At 34.2% G+C, this 20,035-nt stretch overlaps 2 protein-coding genes across 3 annotated transcripts in view; both read right to left on the reverse strand.

Moving 5' to 3' along the window:
- The window catches only part of LOC103505164 (low-density lipoprotein receptor-related protein 6), a 12,245-nt gene extending 3,940 nt beyond the window's left edge, over positions 1 to 8,305 (reverse strand). Inside the window, exons 1-7 of the mRNA XM_017443243.2 lie at positions 8,213 to 8,305; positions 5,408 to 5,657; positions 4,434 to 4,549; positions 3,651 to 3,794; positions 3,078 to 3,320; positions 2,533 to 2,650; positions 359 to 524 (exon numbers count right to left, since the gene is read on the reverse strand). Of these exons, the coding sequence (XP_017298732.1) occupies positions 359 to 524; positions 2,533 to 2,650; positions 3,078 to 3,320; positions 3,651 to 3,794; positions 4,434 to 4,549; positions 5,408 to 5,657; positions 8,213 to 8,305 (1,130 nt within the window). The remainder of the gene's footprint in view (positions 1 to 358; positions 525 to 2,532; positions 2,651 to 3,077; positions 3,321 to 3,650; positions 3,795 to 4,433; positions 4,550 to 5,407; positions 5,658 to 8,212) is intronic.
- A 5,579-nt stretch (positions 8,306 to 13,884) lies between these two features.
- The window catches only part of LOC108251897 (zonadhesin-like), a 28,028-nt gene continuing 21,877 nt past the window's right edge, over positions 13,885 to 20,035 (reverse strand). The window contains exons 2-3 of one of the 2 annotated variants that reach the window (XM_017442429.2): positions 16,254 to 16,751; positions 13,885 to 14,848 (exon numbers count right to left, since the gene is read on the reverse strand). In XM_017442429.2, coding sequence (XP_017297918.1) covers positions 14,051 to 14,848; positions 16,254 to 16,751 — 1,296 coding nt within the window. In that variant the 3' untranslated portion in view covers positions 13,885 to 14,050. Of the gene's footprint in view, positions 14,849 to 16,253; positions 16,752 to 20,035 lie in introns of those variants that run through there. The other variant, XR_003390174.1, reaches the window with a different exon arrangement.

A 20,035-nucleotide genomic window follows, 5' to 3' on the forward strand; every position in this document is an offset into this window, starting at 1 on the left:
GCGATTATGTTCGCGGATTTCGCGATTTTGTTCGCGGATTTCGCGATTATGCTCGCGGATTTCGCGATTTCTGGAAAGTCCCTTCACCCCCGCAGTCTAGTTTTTTTTTTTTTTTTTTTTTATCTAAACCGATTTCCCCTCGTCTGAAGCCCATTACCCCTCTTTAGAGGGAAAACTCAAAATTTAGTTTAACCAACATACGAGTTTAACCAACTCGTAAAACTAGGTGGTGGGCTTAGCGCTTGTACATAAACCATTGGAAGTCCAAGATGACATCTTTTCAACCCTCAAAAATCTAGAGTTTTGAATTCGGAAGAGAGGAAATGATTCAGATACCAAAAAAAACTGGTTTTCTTACCTCATCAGATCGCGGGGTAACAGTTGATGCAGTGACGGAGGGAGAGGTGGGGTTGGAGGAGGTGTGGTTGACTCGGAAGAATTGTTCTGTTCTCCACCACTGAGCTCGGTTTGAAACAAACTCTCCCTTGTTTGACACGATGAGTCTTTCATGAATTCTTCACCTCCTGCGAAAAACGTGCAAGAAAAGGTACTTTGTGAAGGAAATTTTTATTTATTATTTGGTTTCTTTTTTTTTTTTTTTTTTTTACATCCCAATACTCGAAACAAAATAAGCTTTAATAAGAATACTTACCCCCTCTACGTTCTAATTCTGAGAATACAAATTTTGCTGATTTTTGTCTTCAACCACTTGTATCTTAGAGAACTAGGTATGACCTGGGTCCTTTATATTTTTATTTCCACCGTTATTTATCTCTAATTTGAAACTCGAAAGTATTTTCTCGTTCTATTTCGTAGAACTAAAGATGAATTATTATTCCTTCTTCATCTTCATTTCACTTTTGAGATTATTTTACGTTATCATTTTATTTTTCAAGTCCCTTAATTTAATTTAAGACTTTCTTTATTTTAGATGTCACTTTTAATTTTACTTTCACATTTTTCCCCTCTTATTTTATCATTCTTGTCGATTTTTATTTGTAAAATATTTCAAACATATATTTGTGATACCATAATAGTTCTTGTTTCAATGTTCAAAATTTTGATATGGTTATAAAGCCTACTTTAATGTCTATGTCTGTTATGAAATGATCTTTTTTTTCATTAGCAGTCTCTTCAATTCCTCTAATTTTGAATTCTTGATATTGAAACATGAAGTTTTATTATTCGATTATTTATATTAAGAAAAGAAAGTTTAGACGCTTTGTCTTGGTTTCTTTGTAGTTTCCTTTTCATATTTCAGCGCGCCGCTTGATAATCTTTCGGAGGCATGGGTTCGCTCCTGGAAGAGACGTAGATTTTCTGATATTAAAATAGGGATAGGGTGCCTATAATTTTCTGGAAAAACAAGACTATAGTCTGTATAAAAAATTCAACATCGATTTCTGTTTTTATTATTTTTTAGTTTTTATAACAAAGAATTGAGTTCATATTTCAACATTTATATAACAAACATAATGACTTACAAACTAAACAAAACATTGAAAGAAACAAGAAGAGAAGATTTTTGATCAACTCACACTGTTTTCTTGTAGACTAGAAGTCTTTCATTTCCATTGTGAATTCAGTGACAACTTGGATGAAGTGAGTTAGCTTTTGTAAATATCTGAGTTTAGTACTTTGACTACAAATGTGAACCACTTAAATGTTTTCACCTCAAATGTTCGGGACAAGAAACTTATTCGTATACAAAGTTTTACAGAAGTACTCTTGAGTAATATGATCCTTCGTAATCCCCAGCTAATTTAACCGAGGTGCCACTTGAAGCAGACATTAAATTTATTTACAACCCAAATGTGTCTGAAATTTCCTCACATTAGTGAAATCACATAAATGAAGTCATGTTAACCATAGAGAATAATATAAACATTGGAGCATTGTTCAAAAACCCATTACCTATATAAATTCGTTGAAAGTATTCACAATAATTTGAAACTAAACGTAGTAGGGAAAGTAATAAATACTGTTATGTTAAATTCAGGTTTGGTAACAACTTCTTGCGTTTCTGTGATGAAAAAGTCAGGTCTCTCTACAACTTCATTCACTGTTTGAACTGAGTACTGTGGTACTTCTATAAATTCCTGTACGGGTTTTATTTATTTACGCGACAAGGCCATGTGTGACGAAGGAAAATAAAACGTAAGAATACGAGGAAGTGCGAATCCCATTCATGTTCCTATGTATCCTTAGAAAAACACATTTTAGATTACACGATTCTTGGAAATTTGGACGGAAAAGAGATTTTTCTAAAAGGATATGCCCACAATCCCACATCTTTTTCGTTTGGCATAATTGGTGTCGACATGACAGACATTGAGAACTTACACCAACCTTAGTGGTGTACGTATAGTGGTAAGCGCGGTGGACTTCGGATCTAAAAGTTGGTGGTTCGAGTCCAAGTCAAGTCATATAATTTAGCGTAGTGGATTAAGCAGGGAACAACATTTGTGACAAGCATTTATGCTTAACACAATTAAAATTCCTTTTTTTTTATAAAAGATATTGAGAACTTACCTCCATGCTCGTAGAAGGGATTCATATCTCGACTTAGTCTGGAACCCCTCTGCATTCTTAACCCGTCCTCTTCTTCACAATAGTCCTGTACACTTGCCCTACTACTGCGGGGCCCGAGCTGAAAACAACACAAATATTGTAAATTGTGTGGACCAGAAAGGACCAGGAATCAAACGTAAGGAGAGTATGGGAAAACACACCGGAAGGACAAAGACCCAAGATGGTGGGACCAAACGAGAAAAGGCATCGTAGTTCTAAACCTACGTGTGGAACTTACAGCAGACCGAGCATTATGGAGGTGTAAGACTGGTGAGCCCACTTAGGCTAGGTGAGGTTAATTTTCCTCTCTGTATCTCCACTCTTAGGCCAGCTACTCACTATCAGGTCCATCTGTCAGGTCTACCTGATACCAGATGAGCACACACACTATCAGGTAGACCTAGCAGGCGGACCTGATGAGGTGTACCTGATAGTGAGTGGCTGGCCTAAAAGAAGAGACAGCTATCTCCTTGGTGAGTATAAAAATATAAACGGCTAAAACTCACCACTTGACTATGTTTATCACAGGAGCCATTGGAGAATCTTCCGCCGCTTATCGTGACAATCTCCTCTCCCGGGACGTAGCAGGCGAGACCCTCATCCCCTCCACTCGGACTCGAACCCCCACTCTCCGAACTGCAGGGCGGGCCCGAGTTGGAAATGATGGGGCCCATTGTAGAGTGCAAAACGTCCACATGGGCTGCCCCTAACTCATTGAGTCGAGATTCTCGAGATGCTTTCAAGTTTTGCTGAAAATGAACAAAGAAATCTCTTAGATAAATAAATGAATCTTCGTTTATCTGCTCTCCCGGTTTGACTCCCGGCGATAGGTATTTCCATATACTTTAATCAAGTGAAACTGTCAGACGCAAAAGCCAGCCATCACTCCCTATCAGGTAGACCTGACAGGTCTACCTGATAGCGAGTGGCTGCCCCAAGAATAAACCAGCTAGAGAGCACTTTAGTAGACACTTATACAAAGAGCAAAGATATCATCATACTGAACAAATAAGGTACTTATACTTAAATACTTAGCCTTGTGAATGAGTACCTAGCTCCTTATAAATGAATAGCCTTACCTTGATGATTTTGTGGTCATGCACCAATTTCTTGACAATTTTACACAGGAATGCTATGCACATTCCTCCAAGGATAATGCAAAAGATGGCCAGGATAATCAGAATGTCTTTATCCTCCATGAAAGACGCGGCATCTTTTCCTTGCTGAGAACAGAATTTGAATTTCATTTTACAAAAAAAAAAAGATCAGATAGCAATAAGCTCCTACAAAGGTTCTTCATCAATCACCAACACATTGAAGAAAGTAAGGAGCCAAGATAATAGATAGTCCTGATTAACTAACTAGACATCGCATGGGTGTAATCGCAAATTTGGAATTCCCTGCTTATAACTTATTTTATTGGGTCCTTAATGGAGATATTGAACTATAATAACATTAATAACTATACCTTGATTCATGTGATTGTACTTGAGTTAGCTCTAGAGTTACAGGTTACACATCTCTACCGAACAGAGTTCTACAGTTACAGATGAAGTGAGTAGCAATAAAATGAACACTCCATTTGTCAAGGGTCTAGGATTTTCTTGCCCTTGGGATCATTTTGAAGAAACCATTTAATGGCGGGAAATGTAAATTTAAGGACAGCAATGGGTAAAGGAGAAAGGAAACTTTACGATCTGTAACATTGGAGAATGGAGATACTTCAGCTGCATACGTATTATTGAAAACCTACACTCCCCAGATACATGTCAAAGGGCGTAGGGATATTATGTAAATTAACAAAGCGGTTGTATTTTGATGCCTATGTCGTTAAAAAAGTCACATTAAAAGGTAGTACTTGCCTTGCAGTCACTCTCATCTTCATCCCACCTATATCGGCAATTAACCCTGCCGTTACACTTGAGCGCTTTGTCTATGCACTTCCCGTCCTCGCAGTCATATTCGTCTTCCGCACATCCTGGGTAGAAGAGAAACGTGATAAAGGGTTAATGAATAGTAAATATTGCTAATTTAACTGTTCGTTAGCTCTTTTAACTCCAAAAATGCAAACATTCATGAAAAAATTGAGAGATAATGAAATTATTTTGACGAAATTACGAATTTTTCTCTCTTCTCATATTGCGAGTCCCCCCTACACTTTGTCAGTAATTGCCCTATATTACTATTTAGCCGTTACAATAAGTGTTGACAATAAATAAACATTTAGAGCTCAATAAAAATTTGCGTTTTCTCAATACCCCGGTGGTGGGCACATATTTTCAATTCTCTAAAATAGCAATGTTTACTATTTATTAACAGAATAGCCGCATTTATGAACAAAAATATTCGTGAAACAAGAAAATTCCATACCTACCACCAAAATTCCATTTTATTACATGTGAAGTGAAGAGGTAAATACTTGTTTACTAATATCTACCCATAATACCTATGATAACAATCATTTTGGATTTATTTTTCAATGACCTCTCGTAGTACAATGGGGTTAGGATTATAATGCTTCTACATGGATTTCCATTATAGAAATTTTCCAAAATTATGAGATAGGTATGAAGCTTTGGTATTTCGCTCAATATTGGATTAATCAAATTAAGAGTAGGTACACATGAATAATTACCTATACCACCAAAAATTACCTAGAATAATACAAATTTCAATGAGCTGATTTAGTCTTTTGTCTAGTTTGGTCAGAATGGGGTGGGGACCCTTACGTTGTCCCGGAAGATAGAACTGGGGTCCGAAAAATGGTCAACCAATTTACTCTATGGAAAAAAAAGAAGAAGACGAGGAAGAGGTCTTACCCGAACCTTTGTCTTACCTTTTTCTTCTCCTTTCTGTTTTTCTCGATACGCTGTATAGAAAGCCTCGAACGTTGAATTGAAAGCCTTCGGATCGGCTACAAATCTAATATTGAGAATGTTGTCCGGGGAATCGACGTTATCTGCTATGGAGCCACAAAAGTTGTGAATCCTAGAAAGCAAATCCGTCTCTTTAGGAAAAACATCGACAAAATTACTGTCACAGTCATTTGGGAATTGAAGTTTGAACTTGGACCATATCAGTTGAATCTGAAACAGAATAATAGGACTGTCAAAACCAGTTGTGGGACTGGAAACAGTCGTGACCAGCTAAAATAAAAGAATGGATGTTTTTGAAAACAATAATAGTAGGTAGTAGCCTACTGCTGGAGTAAAGGGACTTTTCAGTCCTATGCGAGCAGTATAAATAAGCACTATTAACTATTATCATTAAGTAGAACAGAACCAACTATAAGGGGAATAATTGCCTTTTGGATGGTTCTTTTCTATTTCCACTTGTTTCTCAGTTTGTGCTGCAATAACTCAAACGGTTTGTCAAATTTTGAGGAATTTATTGGCTTCGTTGGGCCTTCGAAAGCGCCTTGAAGTAACGTCTTTCTTCACTTTTTTAAAAAACAAAGGAAAAAGTGCGGATTCGTTTTACTAGAATTATTAGATAAATGGAATAACCATCAATACTCGTGGTAATGTGGTATCTATGAGATCAAAAGTGTCTGTATGTCGCGTCGAAGAGAAAAAAATATTCGAACTCTATCGATGGAGCTTATCTGAACTTGTGTGGAGAGGTTAATACGATTTGGAAACTTTCATCGTACGAGACAAAAAGTTATCATTTTCTCATAAATACAGCGTTTGTATTGGCTGTCATAATATGGTATTTTCAAAATTCTTCGCGAAAGAAACAGGGTGTTCGAACAATGTTTCTTGAATTGGTGAATTCCTGGTTTGATACGAAATCCCCAAGATTATTCAAATCCGTATAGATAATAGATATCTATCTACTGAAAAATCGGCTTTCGATTTGGTAGCTTTTAAATGCCTTTGGTAGAATAGAATAGAATAGATAAACCTACCTTGTTTATCCTGCCCAAACAGGACTGAAAAGTCCCTTACACCCGCAGACTAAAAAAGGTCTCGAATATTTGATATAATAATAATAATAATAATAATAATAATAATAATAATAATAATAATAATAATATTATTAATAATAATAATAATAATAATAATAATAATAATAATAATAATAATAATAATAATAATAATAATAATAATAATAATAATAATAATAATAATAATAATAATAATAATAATAATAATAATAATAATAATAATAATAATAATAATAATAATAATAATAATAATAATAATAATAATAATAATAATAATAATAATAATAATAATAATAATAATAATAATAATAATAATAATAATAATAATAATAATAATAATAATAATAATAATAATAATAATAATAATAATAATAATAATAATAATAATAATAATAATAATAATAATAATAATAATAATAAGGGATCTTAAAACCTACGTACCTGATACCTATAATAATATGATGTCTTTTATTTTTTAATTCTGCTGAATTGTACCTATTTTTTGGCTACCCCCTTGTCGTCCAATTTCCAAATCTTGGAACCTTTCCTCTCTGTATAAAATATGAGAAACTGAAGATGATTATAATTTTGGTAAATTGAAAGAGAAATGAGAAACTTATCTAGGTATGTTTGTTTTTAGTTTTTCGCTTCTTCCAACTTTGCTGAATAGTTTTTTCGGTGCACGGAACACAATGGAAGAACAGCTCCATTGTACATGAAATAATGAAGTTTGCAACAACAGCAAGAACAAAGTTTTCATGTGTGAGATATGAGTACCTATCAGACGCCAACACTTTGAACGGTTCAGTCGATTACTTTTCATAAACTTTTGAGGAAAATTGCTGAGTCATCCATCTTGGATCTCAGTCTGAGTAGGTTTATTGAAAATTGTTTTATGTATTAAACAACTAGAAAAGAGTTTGGACAATTTTGTTTATATCATGTACTTACCGATGTAACTACATAAATATTAGGTTGATATGACAAATTAGGCGATGTGATGAATCGTAAAAAGAGTCCACATCCACCAACACAAGACCTTTAGTCATCATTGAAATATCTGATGAAAATTTAATTTATTATTTATTATGTGAAAATAGAAACATTCCTTTTTTGAGAAAGAGTAGCTATTTTCGGTGGTTTCTCCTTTATCCTCCCCTGACTAGGTTAACCCTAAGGTAGGTACATAATGTATGTAGGTTGTAGGTTTTGTCTGTACACTCATATAGCTATTTATTATTACCTTAGAACTTACAAAGTATACTCTCCTCATCAAGTCGTACACAGGGGATGCATAAAGTTATGTTTAACTTTACCATAAATAAAATAATGGGTTTACGGGGAAAACTTTCTAGAGATAGATAGGTTTTCCCTGCTTTCCCTCGTTTTGAGACGAGAAAAAATTGGTCCTATCTCAAACACAGGAGAACCACCATTACTAGTTGTGTTTACACATGAGAAAAAAAAAATCTTCTGTCTACGTTACCGACCGACCTGCTAAAAGGTCAGAGTAGTAAATAACCACATAATATATCGGTATAATAATATCATTTATTGAATAGGAATGTACCTAATTTTATTATTTAATTATCTAATTGACAGCGGTTTCTTTGATACTGACCACTGAATTGAGAGTCAGTAATAGAAACTGTATGGAACTTTATTTATTATTTAAAGTAGAACTCTATTTACACTTAATGAAAGAACTTCTACACCTAAAACTTTGTGTCTTTTACCTGAAGTTGGTATGATTTGAACTCTTAGAAATGAGAGCTGAAATGTCATTTTGAACTATTTTGTACATGAAAAAGAGTATAAACAAAAGCACATTCCTTGTCCTGAAGAGTGAAGCACTCAAGTTATTACATCTTTCAGCAAGATTGAAAAATTCTGGAGTCAGTGTTAGAAAGTTATGAATTGAATTGAACTGAATCATCTTTCACAATCACGTAGGTAGCAGATATTCTACTCTTCTCATTTAATATTTTCTTGGAAATATCATTTTAAAAGCATGATAATATTTTATGTATCAAAAGTGTTCATTTTGTCTAAAAATAATACAAAAAGATGAAATTCCTGAGCTCTGAAGAATTTTATGAATGGAAATCGTTTAAGAGCACAAGGTAAAAAAGAGAAAAGGGAAATATTATGAAATCATGAAAAATATTTCGAACAAAAAAGACAAAACAATCATCTCTCTTTTCCAGTTATATTTCTCTTCTTCCTCCTCCTTCTCAGAAGTAAAATTTATTTCAAAAGCAAAGTTTTTAACCGTGAACACTTCGATAACGAATATGTGATACGTTTAATTTATCCTTCTATTCACATGATACTACTAGATACCTGCGTTTTCCAGACTGGTTTGAAAAAAAAAAAATAAAAAAATACGGATTAGGTATGTTTGTCCTTCCGAAAATATTGTTCAAAGAAAAAGTATAGATGTATTTATTTTGCTCAAAAAATGAGAAATGGATATCTGATCTGATAAATAATGTCAGTACCACTAGATTCTAAAGTCCCTCAATAAGGAACCTTTAAAATTACGAGTAATGGGGGATGGACTAAAAATAAAGGTAAAAACAAAGAAGATTATTTCGTTGTGGCTAGCGTGCTAAGCCAGCAAGCCCTGAAAACCTAATGCTTACAATGATTTACTGAGGATATTGATAGGGTAAAGTATTCCTGTTAAGGCATAAACGTAGGGAAGAGAGGAAGGAAGAGGAAAGAAAGCAAGAGATAAAACAAGTGAGGAAAGTTAAACATTGAGAAGAGAAAATGTGGCAGACAGAATATAAACATAGGAGGTTGCGAAAATCTGAACTTAATATTATTAATAATTTGTATGAATGCCTGGTATCTTAGTAGTTATGCAATGTGCAAGGTTTCTTTTATTATGCTTACTACTCGGGTAGGTAGGTGCCGACTTGAGATAGGTATCACTACTAAAGTGCCGACTGGATTTTTGCACGGCTACATTTATGCAATCTATTTTGTTACATATAAATATTTTTAGATGTAACAATGGAGAAAAATATTAAATAAATATTTGTAAAACATAAAACTTTATTTAGACTATTTTAGACTGTCAGCCCTGTTTGTTACAGAGAAGTGGTGTTTATGGCAAGGATGTTCAAAAAAACAATCTTTTTAAAATATTGGTTGATACATGCTGTATATTTCAGTTTGTTCACGAGAGAAATTATTAGGAAAACAGAAAAAGAAGAAAATTGGAAAAGAATACAGAGGGGAAGAAAAATATTGGGAAGCAAGAAGTTGACAAGGCGATAGGGGGTAGAAAGAATGAAATAGAACGGAGAAAACAAAAAAAGAAGCTCTAGAAAGGAAAAGGGGAGAGTATCAATTTACAGTATATACCTACCTATATAATTTATGCTATTTGTTTTGTATAATATGAGTATTTTGTAGCTTCTTGAATTTGTCTATAACAGACAAATTCGAGCTTCAAAATATATCTAGGTACATTTATTTTATAACGACAAAAACTCCGGTTTATATTTTTTAAATTTTCAACACAGAGGTGAGATACCTATAAAAAATCCATTTTACCAAGAAGGCTCGAATAAGCTGAATTTCATCCGAATTTTAAATGTTCACCAATTGTGTGGGTGTAAAACTATCTATGCATTTTGACTACAGAAATTCAGCAAAGGAAAAAACGAAAAGAGGAAATTTCGACAGCCATATGAGTCATTAACAATTGACTAATTTAGGTACGTAGGAACAGCTTCAATGTTTCTTGGTCACTCAAAGAGATTCCAATTGAAGAATCGACATGTACCTACCTAAATTATCTTTTATCTAATCTGAAATTAGATTCGGTATTCACTAAAACTTTATCAATGACTCTGGAGATTTATGTAGTAATTTTTGGTACCTTATTGTTATGCGATCCATATAATCACTGAGTGTAGGTTTCCTATCTCTTCCATTGTTTTGAGTTCCTGATAATATCTATGAATGATATCTGTTCTAGATTATTACACATTCAGATAATCAGATACCTAACTAAATTTTGAAGAAACAGTATCAATTTAGATTGTATATATTTTGTTTGTATGAAATAATTTCGGTTTATTTAACCTGTACTTCTATCACTTATCAGGTTGGCTCTGGAAGAGTTCGTGTGTCTCTTGGCTTTAAGTCGCTCAGAGCTTCGTTTTAGGATCAATATCTAACGTGTTCCAGGGCAGAGACTCGAGACCCATTCCATAATCCACATTTGAATGCCATACCAGTGATAACCACTGGGCTATTAAGACCTAAAAAGTATTTATGAGGGTTAAAGTCATCTATTTATGAAGGTTAAGTAGCTAGACAAGCCGATAGATAAGTACTCTGAATATGCAAACTCAAAAAGGGGTGTATAGCTATTAATTTTATTCATAAAAATAGGTCAAATATTATAACTGCGAAAGGTAGGGTACAAAAGGTACGAATTGAGAGCTAAACAAAATAAAAGCCGCATATTAATTTTATCCCTGCTTGGCAACCACTCGCTCCATCTAACTCATCTTCTCTCCCTCTGCTAAAGCGTCGTCATAATTTTATTGCCAGCAGGAAAAGTTCCGAGTTGTATCTTTTTCATTTCAGTACTTGGCTTCTCATTAGAAACAAAGTTATGGGGAGGAAAGCTTGGATTTTTTTTTATTTTATAAATAATGTTTTTTTAGGCTTCTCTCTTTTGTGCTTCTTGTGAAAAGGTTTCATTGGATATTCTAATCCTGAAGATATGTTTTCTGAAAAGTATAATTGAATATCAACCATGAAATCCATCAATATAATTTTGCCTCCTCAGGCTTTAATCGACCATTTGGCTTTACTCTTATTTAGCCGGTGAGTGTGAGGGTCCTTTTGTGCTGTTATTTCGTTGTGGCTAGCTTCCCTTACACAAGCTCTTCTTTGGTAGTCTAAATGCAGAACTCTACTAAATATTTATAGAGCGATAGGTATTGTAACTATACTATCTCTACTATTTACATTGTATGAAATCTGTACGTTCAGTCATTACAACCATTCATACCAGCATGGCTCCCCTGGTCGCACGAAGTAAGTATGATTTGTATGTGGACTTAGTAGTGCCCAATGCTTTCTGTAATAATAATTATGAACTCCTACAAGAAAATCTCTCCAGGCCATTCTACAAATGCAAAAAAAAAAAAAAATAGAACTACTACTCTAATTTGAGGAAAGAAGAACATGGAGGGGGATTAATGTCATTAAAATTATTGAAGGGGGAAAAAGGAGACAAAGAAAAAGAAGGAAACTTGCCATAAATAGGTTAAGGAATTTGAAAATACTTTTGTTCAGTAAGGGAAACTGAAGGCTCGAGGCAGTCTTGTATTTTGAGTCGGTAAGTAATTTCTCCAAAGAAAACACAATGTCTGGGTTCTGGCTTGGGAATAAATTTCAGTAAATTTTGAGTCATGTTGGGGGAAAACGTAGAAACTTTAACACTTGCTATCAATGATGTAGGGCGTGCTTTAACTGAGAGAAAAGTTAGGGTTGAGAATTAAGGACGGTTGGGAAGAACAAGGAGTGGTTGAGATACAGTGGAGAGGATATTATTGAGAAATAGACAGAGGGGTCGAAAGTTTCAAGAAGGGTATCTTCAAAGCCACACATGATTATCAGTAGTTTGAAAACTTTTATAGATTTTGAAAACATTTCTCAATGAATTGCTTTGAGTGTTTTTTCCCACTATTATTATTATTTTGTTTACCTAGTTCCGTTGAAGACGACGGATTTTTATTTTTACCTAAAGCAAAGCAAAAGATTTTTTTTCTTCTCAAACGATTGGATCTCGTCAAAAAACTTACTTTGCGAGAAGTCACGATGGAGTAGAAAAAATATGGGGACTTGGCCGGTGTCCAGACTGAAGAAATGGCCTCAGTGGCTAATGACCTCGAACATTCAAACAAAAATGTGAAAATGTGTGCTCGTTATCATTATCATTTGGAAGAAAATATATCTCGGTCCCCTCCCCCCTTCAACCGCAATACATTGTATTTTATTTTATTCGTACCTATTGAAAGAATTAATTGTTTGAGCTTGCACATCATGACCTTTCTCAGTATTTGTTCTATTGGCATTCAGCAATAGTCTGAGTGATTGTTTCCAATCCCTTAGGACCCAGGCTGTTCTAGTGGTATCTCCAGCCCTAGTGCAGGCCAGATTGATTGTTATAATCCCTTACTTGATTGAAAAACCAAAGAGGCGTGTGTTCGACATTTTTCTCTTGGGTTAATTTTTCACTCCAATTAATCCTCAGCCTTTGATCTTTAAAAACTTGGAGATACTGATTTTTACACTTGACCAAGCCCAGACAAGGAAGTACCTTTAGAGATAGTAGGGAGTCTAAAGAAATATGACGAAGATTGAAAGAAATAGAAAAGAAAACAATAATATTATTATACTTCATCGAGAGAGCAGAAGAACAATACGAAGAAAATTATAGTGTTGTGCTTTGGTTGAAATTTTTATGAAAAGAAGAAAGAAATATTATGAAATAAAACTTTTTTAATTATACAAACATTGTTCTAAAGGAAATCAAGAACAAAAATCTGTTTTCAATTAATGTATTTTATTTATTTAAATTGCATACAAAAACAATAGAAATATTAAAACTATGAATTCATATTTTCAACAGAAACAATACAGTATTCCTAAGTTAATTACTATTTGATCAGTCGAGAATTTAATTCAAAAATTCAATTACGATTTCGGGGAGAAAATATACTTAAATAATAATTGAGTACTTAATAATATTAAAGCATAAATAATAAAAATTGACGACTAGGAAAATTGAACTAAGAGATGCCCACAAGAGGAATTCAAAAGCCTTTGAAAAACTGAAAAAGTTTTGTCGACCATGATTTCCAATTCCATATTTGATCAAAAATATATCTAATATTTGAACATACTTATGGATTCTGGAGATGATAGTAGACTCAAAAAGAAAAAAAAAGTAATAGCGAATGAATAGAATGATAGACTGGACACTAGAACTCACAACTCAATCATAAAGCCAGAGATAAAACTAATAGCAATTAACCACCAATAGAAAAATTATTTTAAAACCTAACTGTAATCCTACTCTTACTATAATTATTGGGGATTTTCACAAGTGGTTTTCGAAGACTCTTGGTCTTAACACTCAATATGGCACTAGGGAATGGTAGGATAAATTCGTAAATGATTTGATTTTCAACGTAAATGATTTGATTATGTAGATTCCTGTTGCCTTTAAAGGAAAGTAAAAATGGTCTCATTTCGGAGAACTTAAAAGAACAAATAAGTTACTCTTGAATTCCAAATACACTCAATATGGCACTAGGGAATGGTAGGATAAATTCGTAAATGATTTGATTTTCAACGTAAATGATTTGATTATGTAGATTCCTGTTACCTTCAAAAATGGTCTCATTTCGGAGAACTTAAAAGAACGAATAAATTACTCTTGAATTCCAAATGGCTTTGATATTCTTGGGACTTAGATCGATGGCGTTGTTTTTAGCATGGTAAGACTACGAATTTTGGTTTTACAATTGTTTCCGTGGTCTCTTCAATGAAATACTCTGGTTTCACTACTGTTTCAAGTGTTTCTTCAACCACAAACTTGGGTTTCACTAGTGTTTCAGAAACTTCCTGTAGAACAAATGATGGTTTCTGAATAACAGCTGGGTTTGGTTTTAGAACAAATTCAGGTTTCTCTACCACGAGATTTTCCTCTTGTATGAGAAAGGATGGTTTAGGAACTTTCTCTACAACTTCTTGGACATAGAACTCTGGCTTGACAATATACTCCACTGCGTCTTGAACAATGTAGCTGGGTTTCTGAAGTACACTGACTTGTTCTTCCACTTGGAAATTAGGTTTTGCAATAGGAACTTGGACAGATTGGGTGACGAAGTTTGGTTTAGCAACTGGGGTTACTACTTCTTGTACTGAGAAGGAAGGTTTGTTTACAAGTACGGTTTCTTCTTCAACAAAGAACTCAGGGACTTGCACGGTCTCCACAACATTCTGAACATTGTATATTGGTTTTGGTACGCTTTCTACTACTGGCTGAATCATATATTCTGGTTTGGGAACGGGAATGATCTGCTCTTGAATTTGGAAACTTGGTTTCGATATGTGTTGAACATTTTCCTGCACAATGAACTCAGGCTTGCTAATCACATTGACTTCTTCGAAAATGTTAAATTCAGGTTTGGTAACAACTTCTTGCGTTTCTGTGATGAAAAAGTCAGGTCTCTCTACAACTTCATTCACTGTTTGAACTGAATACTGTGGTACTTCTATAAATTCCTGTACGGGCAAAAAAAAAAAAAAAAAAAAAAAAAAAAAAAATATATAAAAAAAATCCTGAATAAAACTATACTGAATGATTTTGATTAACTTTGTAAAAAAAAGAAGAAAAAATCAAAATATATCAGGTTACACTCAAATGCAAACAACATTCGAATATTTTTGCATATCTGATTCTGGGTTATATTATGTAATAAAATGCTCAATTTACGTTAACCCATTTTGCCATCTTTTTCTACTATAACACTCATATAGTTTACGCCCTAGATACTCTTTATTAAGTAGTAGATTCATTCATTGCAAGGGAAACAAATTGGAAATTAAAAGGCTGGAAGCATTTGAAAAGGTTTGAAGAAGGTCTACATAATTAGCCACCTTATTGAAACAGAAAACAGAAGTGAAAAATCTCAAGAGGAAGACCCAGGAAAATTGGAGAATGGAGGAGTTGCAATTGGGAAAATATTATTAAAAAAAGGTATATTCCTACGTAAAAAGTTGTGAAAAATCCAAATCTGAGGTCAAAACTCCGAAAAAGTAACTCTAAAAGGTCGAAAATTCAATTTTTAATCTCCGTTCTATTGAAAGGTTCAAAGAGTTGTGACGTCAGATTTCACGTAAAAATGCGCAGAAACGCTTGCGCACAAACAAACGAAGCGGGAGTCATGAATTATGACTTCATCGCCTACGGGAGCTGTGACGTCAAAGTTCACGATTTACCGGCATTTTTTTAATCGATTTATCTCGGGATCTAGAAGTCGTAGAAGAAAAAGATTCCGTTAGTCCTTACGTCAAAGTTCACGATTTACCGGTATTTTTTAAATCGATTTATCTCGGGATCTAGAAGTCGTAGGAGAAAAAGAAAACTTCCGTTGGTCCTCATTTTTCCTGCTCTATGACTTTGAAACATCACCCAAGTAAGCGCAACTGATCTATTGGCGTCTCCACTAATTCCAGAATGTGTAAAGATCTAGCCTAGATACAATCCATCTAGATACAATGAGAACTAGATGTAGATACCTCAAACCCTGTTGGATTATTTGAGAAACAAATCTGAGAAGAGTTCTTCTTAATGACCTCAATATAAAATGTATGTTAAATGCACTTTTCTATTGCTCCCTGTGCTATCCAGGTTAATTGGTTGCACATTAGCCAAGGTTCACTCGTTCAGTTTTCGATAAAACTTATCTTTAGTACAATCATATTATTGTTTGGTTTATCAACATTTAACCGAGGTATTTGAAAGTTTTCCTCGAGTTGACTGCTTTTTTATATTCGCTCCATAAAAGCAGGTACTTAGGTGAAAAAAAAAAAAAAAACACTATTTCTTTAGCACTAAGTTAAGTGCCTTGCAGGGAAAAATCTGTGAAGAGAGTTTAAAAAGTAGGATGAGAATCACAAGAAGAAGCTGTACGGGTTGCACAGTGTATGAGGGTTTACTGATAATCTCTTGTGTTGGTTGTACAACAAACTGAGGTTTGGTGATGTATTCTGGTACTGACTCAACGGCAAAGTTTGGTTTTACTACTGGCACATCGACATTTTGAATTTGGAACTCGGGTTTGGCAATAGCTTCCACCACTTCTTCAAGCAAGTAGGATGGTTTATATACAACAGTGTCGAATTCATTGATAATAATCTCAGGGGCGGGGATGTTTTCTACATGTTCCTCAACGAGCACAGTTGGTTTTGGAATCGTTTCCACTATATCCTGGATATGGAACACGGGTCTCTCAATAATCTCAGCTCCTGAGCATGGGGCAGGGGGAGGAGGAGAGAATGAATGTGGCAGGTGGTGTGGATAATTATTGAATAAGCTTGGTCTTCTGTCAAAATTCCGCGCAAATCGGTCTTTATAAATGGATCGCCTCACTCGATGTAAAGGAGAACTCAACAGATTGGTACACTGAAAACAAAATAGGGAATCATTGGGAATAGAGGTAAATTAAGGGTAAAATATGTCTGCAATGAGATCTAGAAAGCTACAAGAATCTCTATTAATGGGAATCGAACCCGCAAAAGCTCTAGATCAGACTCAAGACATTCACCACTTGAAGAGTACGATCATTTGAACAAAATTAAATTACACATTAAAACTACACCAGTATACCAAGCATTAAGGAAATGAAATTATCACAGAGGGAATGAGAGAAAGGAAGATCATAATACTTTTGGAAAAATGAAAAATAACATAAAATGTTAAGTGTTTTCCTAAGTAGCTCTTCAACGAGGCATCTTGTAATTAAAAAGAAGAGCTAATACCTACGTACTCACACTTCTTTTCTTGATGTAATTATTACAAGGAAGTAAGAAGAGAAGTGACTCAAAGGGAGGTGAAAAAGAAGCTTTGTATATCCTTTATGTATAGGTATACTCTCAGTATATCCTTTACGTATAGGTATACTTGGTGTATAATAGAATATAATTACATGAGAGTAAAAGAGACACGAGTAAGAAGAGATGAAAGATCTACCTAAAGTGCGTGTGGAAAAGACACGAGACGAAAGAGGTAGAAGTACATAATGTTGAGTAGGTAAATAGCAATAGCAAAGAAGCAATTGAAATCTCTATTGACCCAAGATTATTACATGAGGAAAATGAAAGGGAAAAGGCTTTGTGAAATTCAAAGGAAAAATATAGGCAGAGGACAAAAAACTACTTGTATCCAGGAAGAGAATTGTATCCAGGAAGAGAATTGTATCCAGGAAGAGAATTTGATATACGGGGTTAGGACAAATTAGGATGTGCCTACTTCCTGCAGGAAGAAAGGTAGTAAATGAAGTCTTGAGTAATAGAAAAAGGGAGATACATATTGATAGAGGGGAGAGAGGAAGGGAGGGGTAGAGAGAGAGAGAGAGAGGGAGAAATAATTAAATTTAATTATTTAATACAAGGAATGATGAATGAATGGATTCAGTAAAATACAGTTGGAATTAGATGTTGGTAGTGAGATATTGTACCTAAGTTGAATTCGAAATTTCATTGAAACCAACTTTAGTGCCAGTGAACTGACCTGACCTAACCGAATTTATGATAACCTGTTCTTATTACTTACGAGGGGAAAAATTAATAAGAAATAAAGAAAAAATTCAAAAGGAAACATGGAAATACCTACCTACCTATTTGGATTTTCATTAAAGCTAAAATAATTTGAATATTTTTATTTTCGCTTCTCTTAGGTTCAAGGGTGCCTAACATCAAAACTATTCGTACGAATTCCTTTCTTGTTCGCTCTCTTTACTTTCTATTATTTTTATCTGTTTTCAACGAAATTTCTACTTTGTTGTGCTTCGCTTGGTTGTAGATGGTATAAAAATCTCGTCCTTTTTATAGTCTTCAGTTTCAAACGGACCTTTTTCTCTTTCATGTAGAATATCTTTAGGGAACGCATCATAAGGATTAAATAGTTTTTTTTTTAAATAATCTTTATCATCTCTCTTTGTGTGTTAACTCTTCCTCTTTTTCATCTATTTATTAAAATCAGAAAATTTTCAGCAAAGACAGTGTGGTTGGTTTTTAAAATCAGCCCCGTCTGACAGACCATGGTATCTCAAACGGTAGAAACATGAGTGGAAAAGCTGGAGACCTAGCTCTGACAGACCTAATTCTCAAGCTTTTTCCACCATACATGTTCCGACCTATGTCTGTCAGACGATCTGAACCTGAATGGCTGACGTAACTAATAAATGAGGTGTATTTCCTCAGATTAAATCGGTGGCAAATCCTTTTTTTTTTTTTTTTTTTTTTTTTTTTTTATGTGAACCAATTTATAACTCCTAAAGACAAGATGAAATATTAAAGCACTGTCTTATTGCTATCGGCGTTAAAGAAGCACTTTACTTTATTCTATTCGCAGGACTTTTCCTACTCTACAGTGTACTTGTGAGGTATACTAAAACATTTACCTGTAACAAAAATCAATATCAATCAGTGTAAATGGTGTAAAATTGAGCCATTCAGTCGTGTTGTCACAACAGGACTTCAACGATGACAAATAAAAAATCAAATACCATTATAATGAATTATATTATTATCTTGTATTGACTTATCTCTTCTAACTGCTGGTGCAATTGTATTTGTACCTCTGAATGCGTCAGTTTCTATTTTACCTTTGTAAAGCTCTACTTGAAGTTTGCTTTCATGATGTAATAATTAAACTGGTGTGTTCACCAGTAACCCTCATGTTTACGTCTGTTTGTGGTTAGAGAAGCACGATATTAGTGAGGATGTTTTGACTTCCACATAATTGGAATATGCTCTCTATGTCTCTCATATGTTCTCTGTGTTACTCACACCCGGAGGTATTTTCTAGGTCGACTAAATGTTTCTTGCTTGTTCTCTATCACTATCCTCAGTTATCTTCCTGTTCCTGTCCCATCTGCACTGCTTTCTTCGTATACCTACGAGTATTTCAATAACTTTTTTTTTATTTGTATTTATTAAAGTGTGCTAACATTGAATTAGAATGTTATATACACTAGTGGACTTTGGGTACCTATGTATACATAATTAGAGTTTCAAATTTGCCTTCTTGATGAAATCAAGAACAGAAGATTCATCAATGGTTAAACAAGAATAGAGGTCATTGGGGGATCTAACATTTAGGTACTTCTTACAGTCTTTGAGTACGTGTTTTACGGTAATTCTACAACTACAAACTTCGCACTCAGGTGGGGGTTCTCTCTTCATTAGATATACATGGGTCAAATTAGTGTGGCCGATACGGAGACGTGTGATGGAGACTTGATCTCGCCTGGACATGTTGAAAGAGGGAATCCAGGGCTTGTTTTCGAGCTTGATTTCCCGGAGCTTATTTTCAGTGAGAGCGGTCCATTTGTTATTCCAAGAGGAGATAATTTTCAATTCATTAGAACTTTGTAATCTTTGATTTGTTCTTTTTTAATCAGGGGGGAGTTTAGGGTTAAAGCTTCCCTGGCGAGTCTGTCTGCCTCTTGATTGCCTGATATTCCCACATGGGAGGGAACCCAAACAAATTCGAGATGGAACTGTGATCGATGTTCATGTAGGAGGTTTCTTATTTCTATAGCAATAGGATTTGGAGATAGAACATTTTGTAATATTTCAATAACGTTTAGGTACATAAACTTCGTTTTCAATTCAAGTTATGTCTATCCTTCAGATATTTATTCTACTTTTACTTTTACATTCCTCTAACGAGGGTAATGTGGG

The sequence above is a fragment of the Diaphorina citri genome, unplaced genomic scaffold, assembly GCF_000475195.1.
Source record: "Diaphorina citri unplaced genomic scaffold, Diaci psyllid genome assembly version 1.1 scaffold1, whole genome shotgun sequence".
Taxonomy (NCBI): Eukaryota; Metazoa; Arthropoda; class Insecta; order Hemiptera; family Psyllidae; genus Diaphorina; species Diaphorina citri.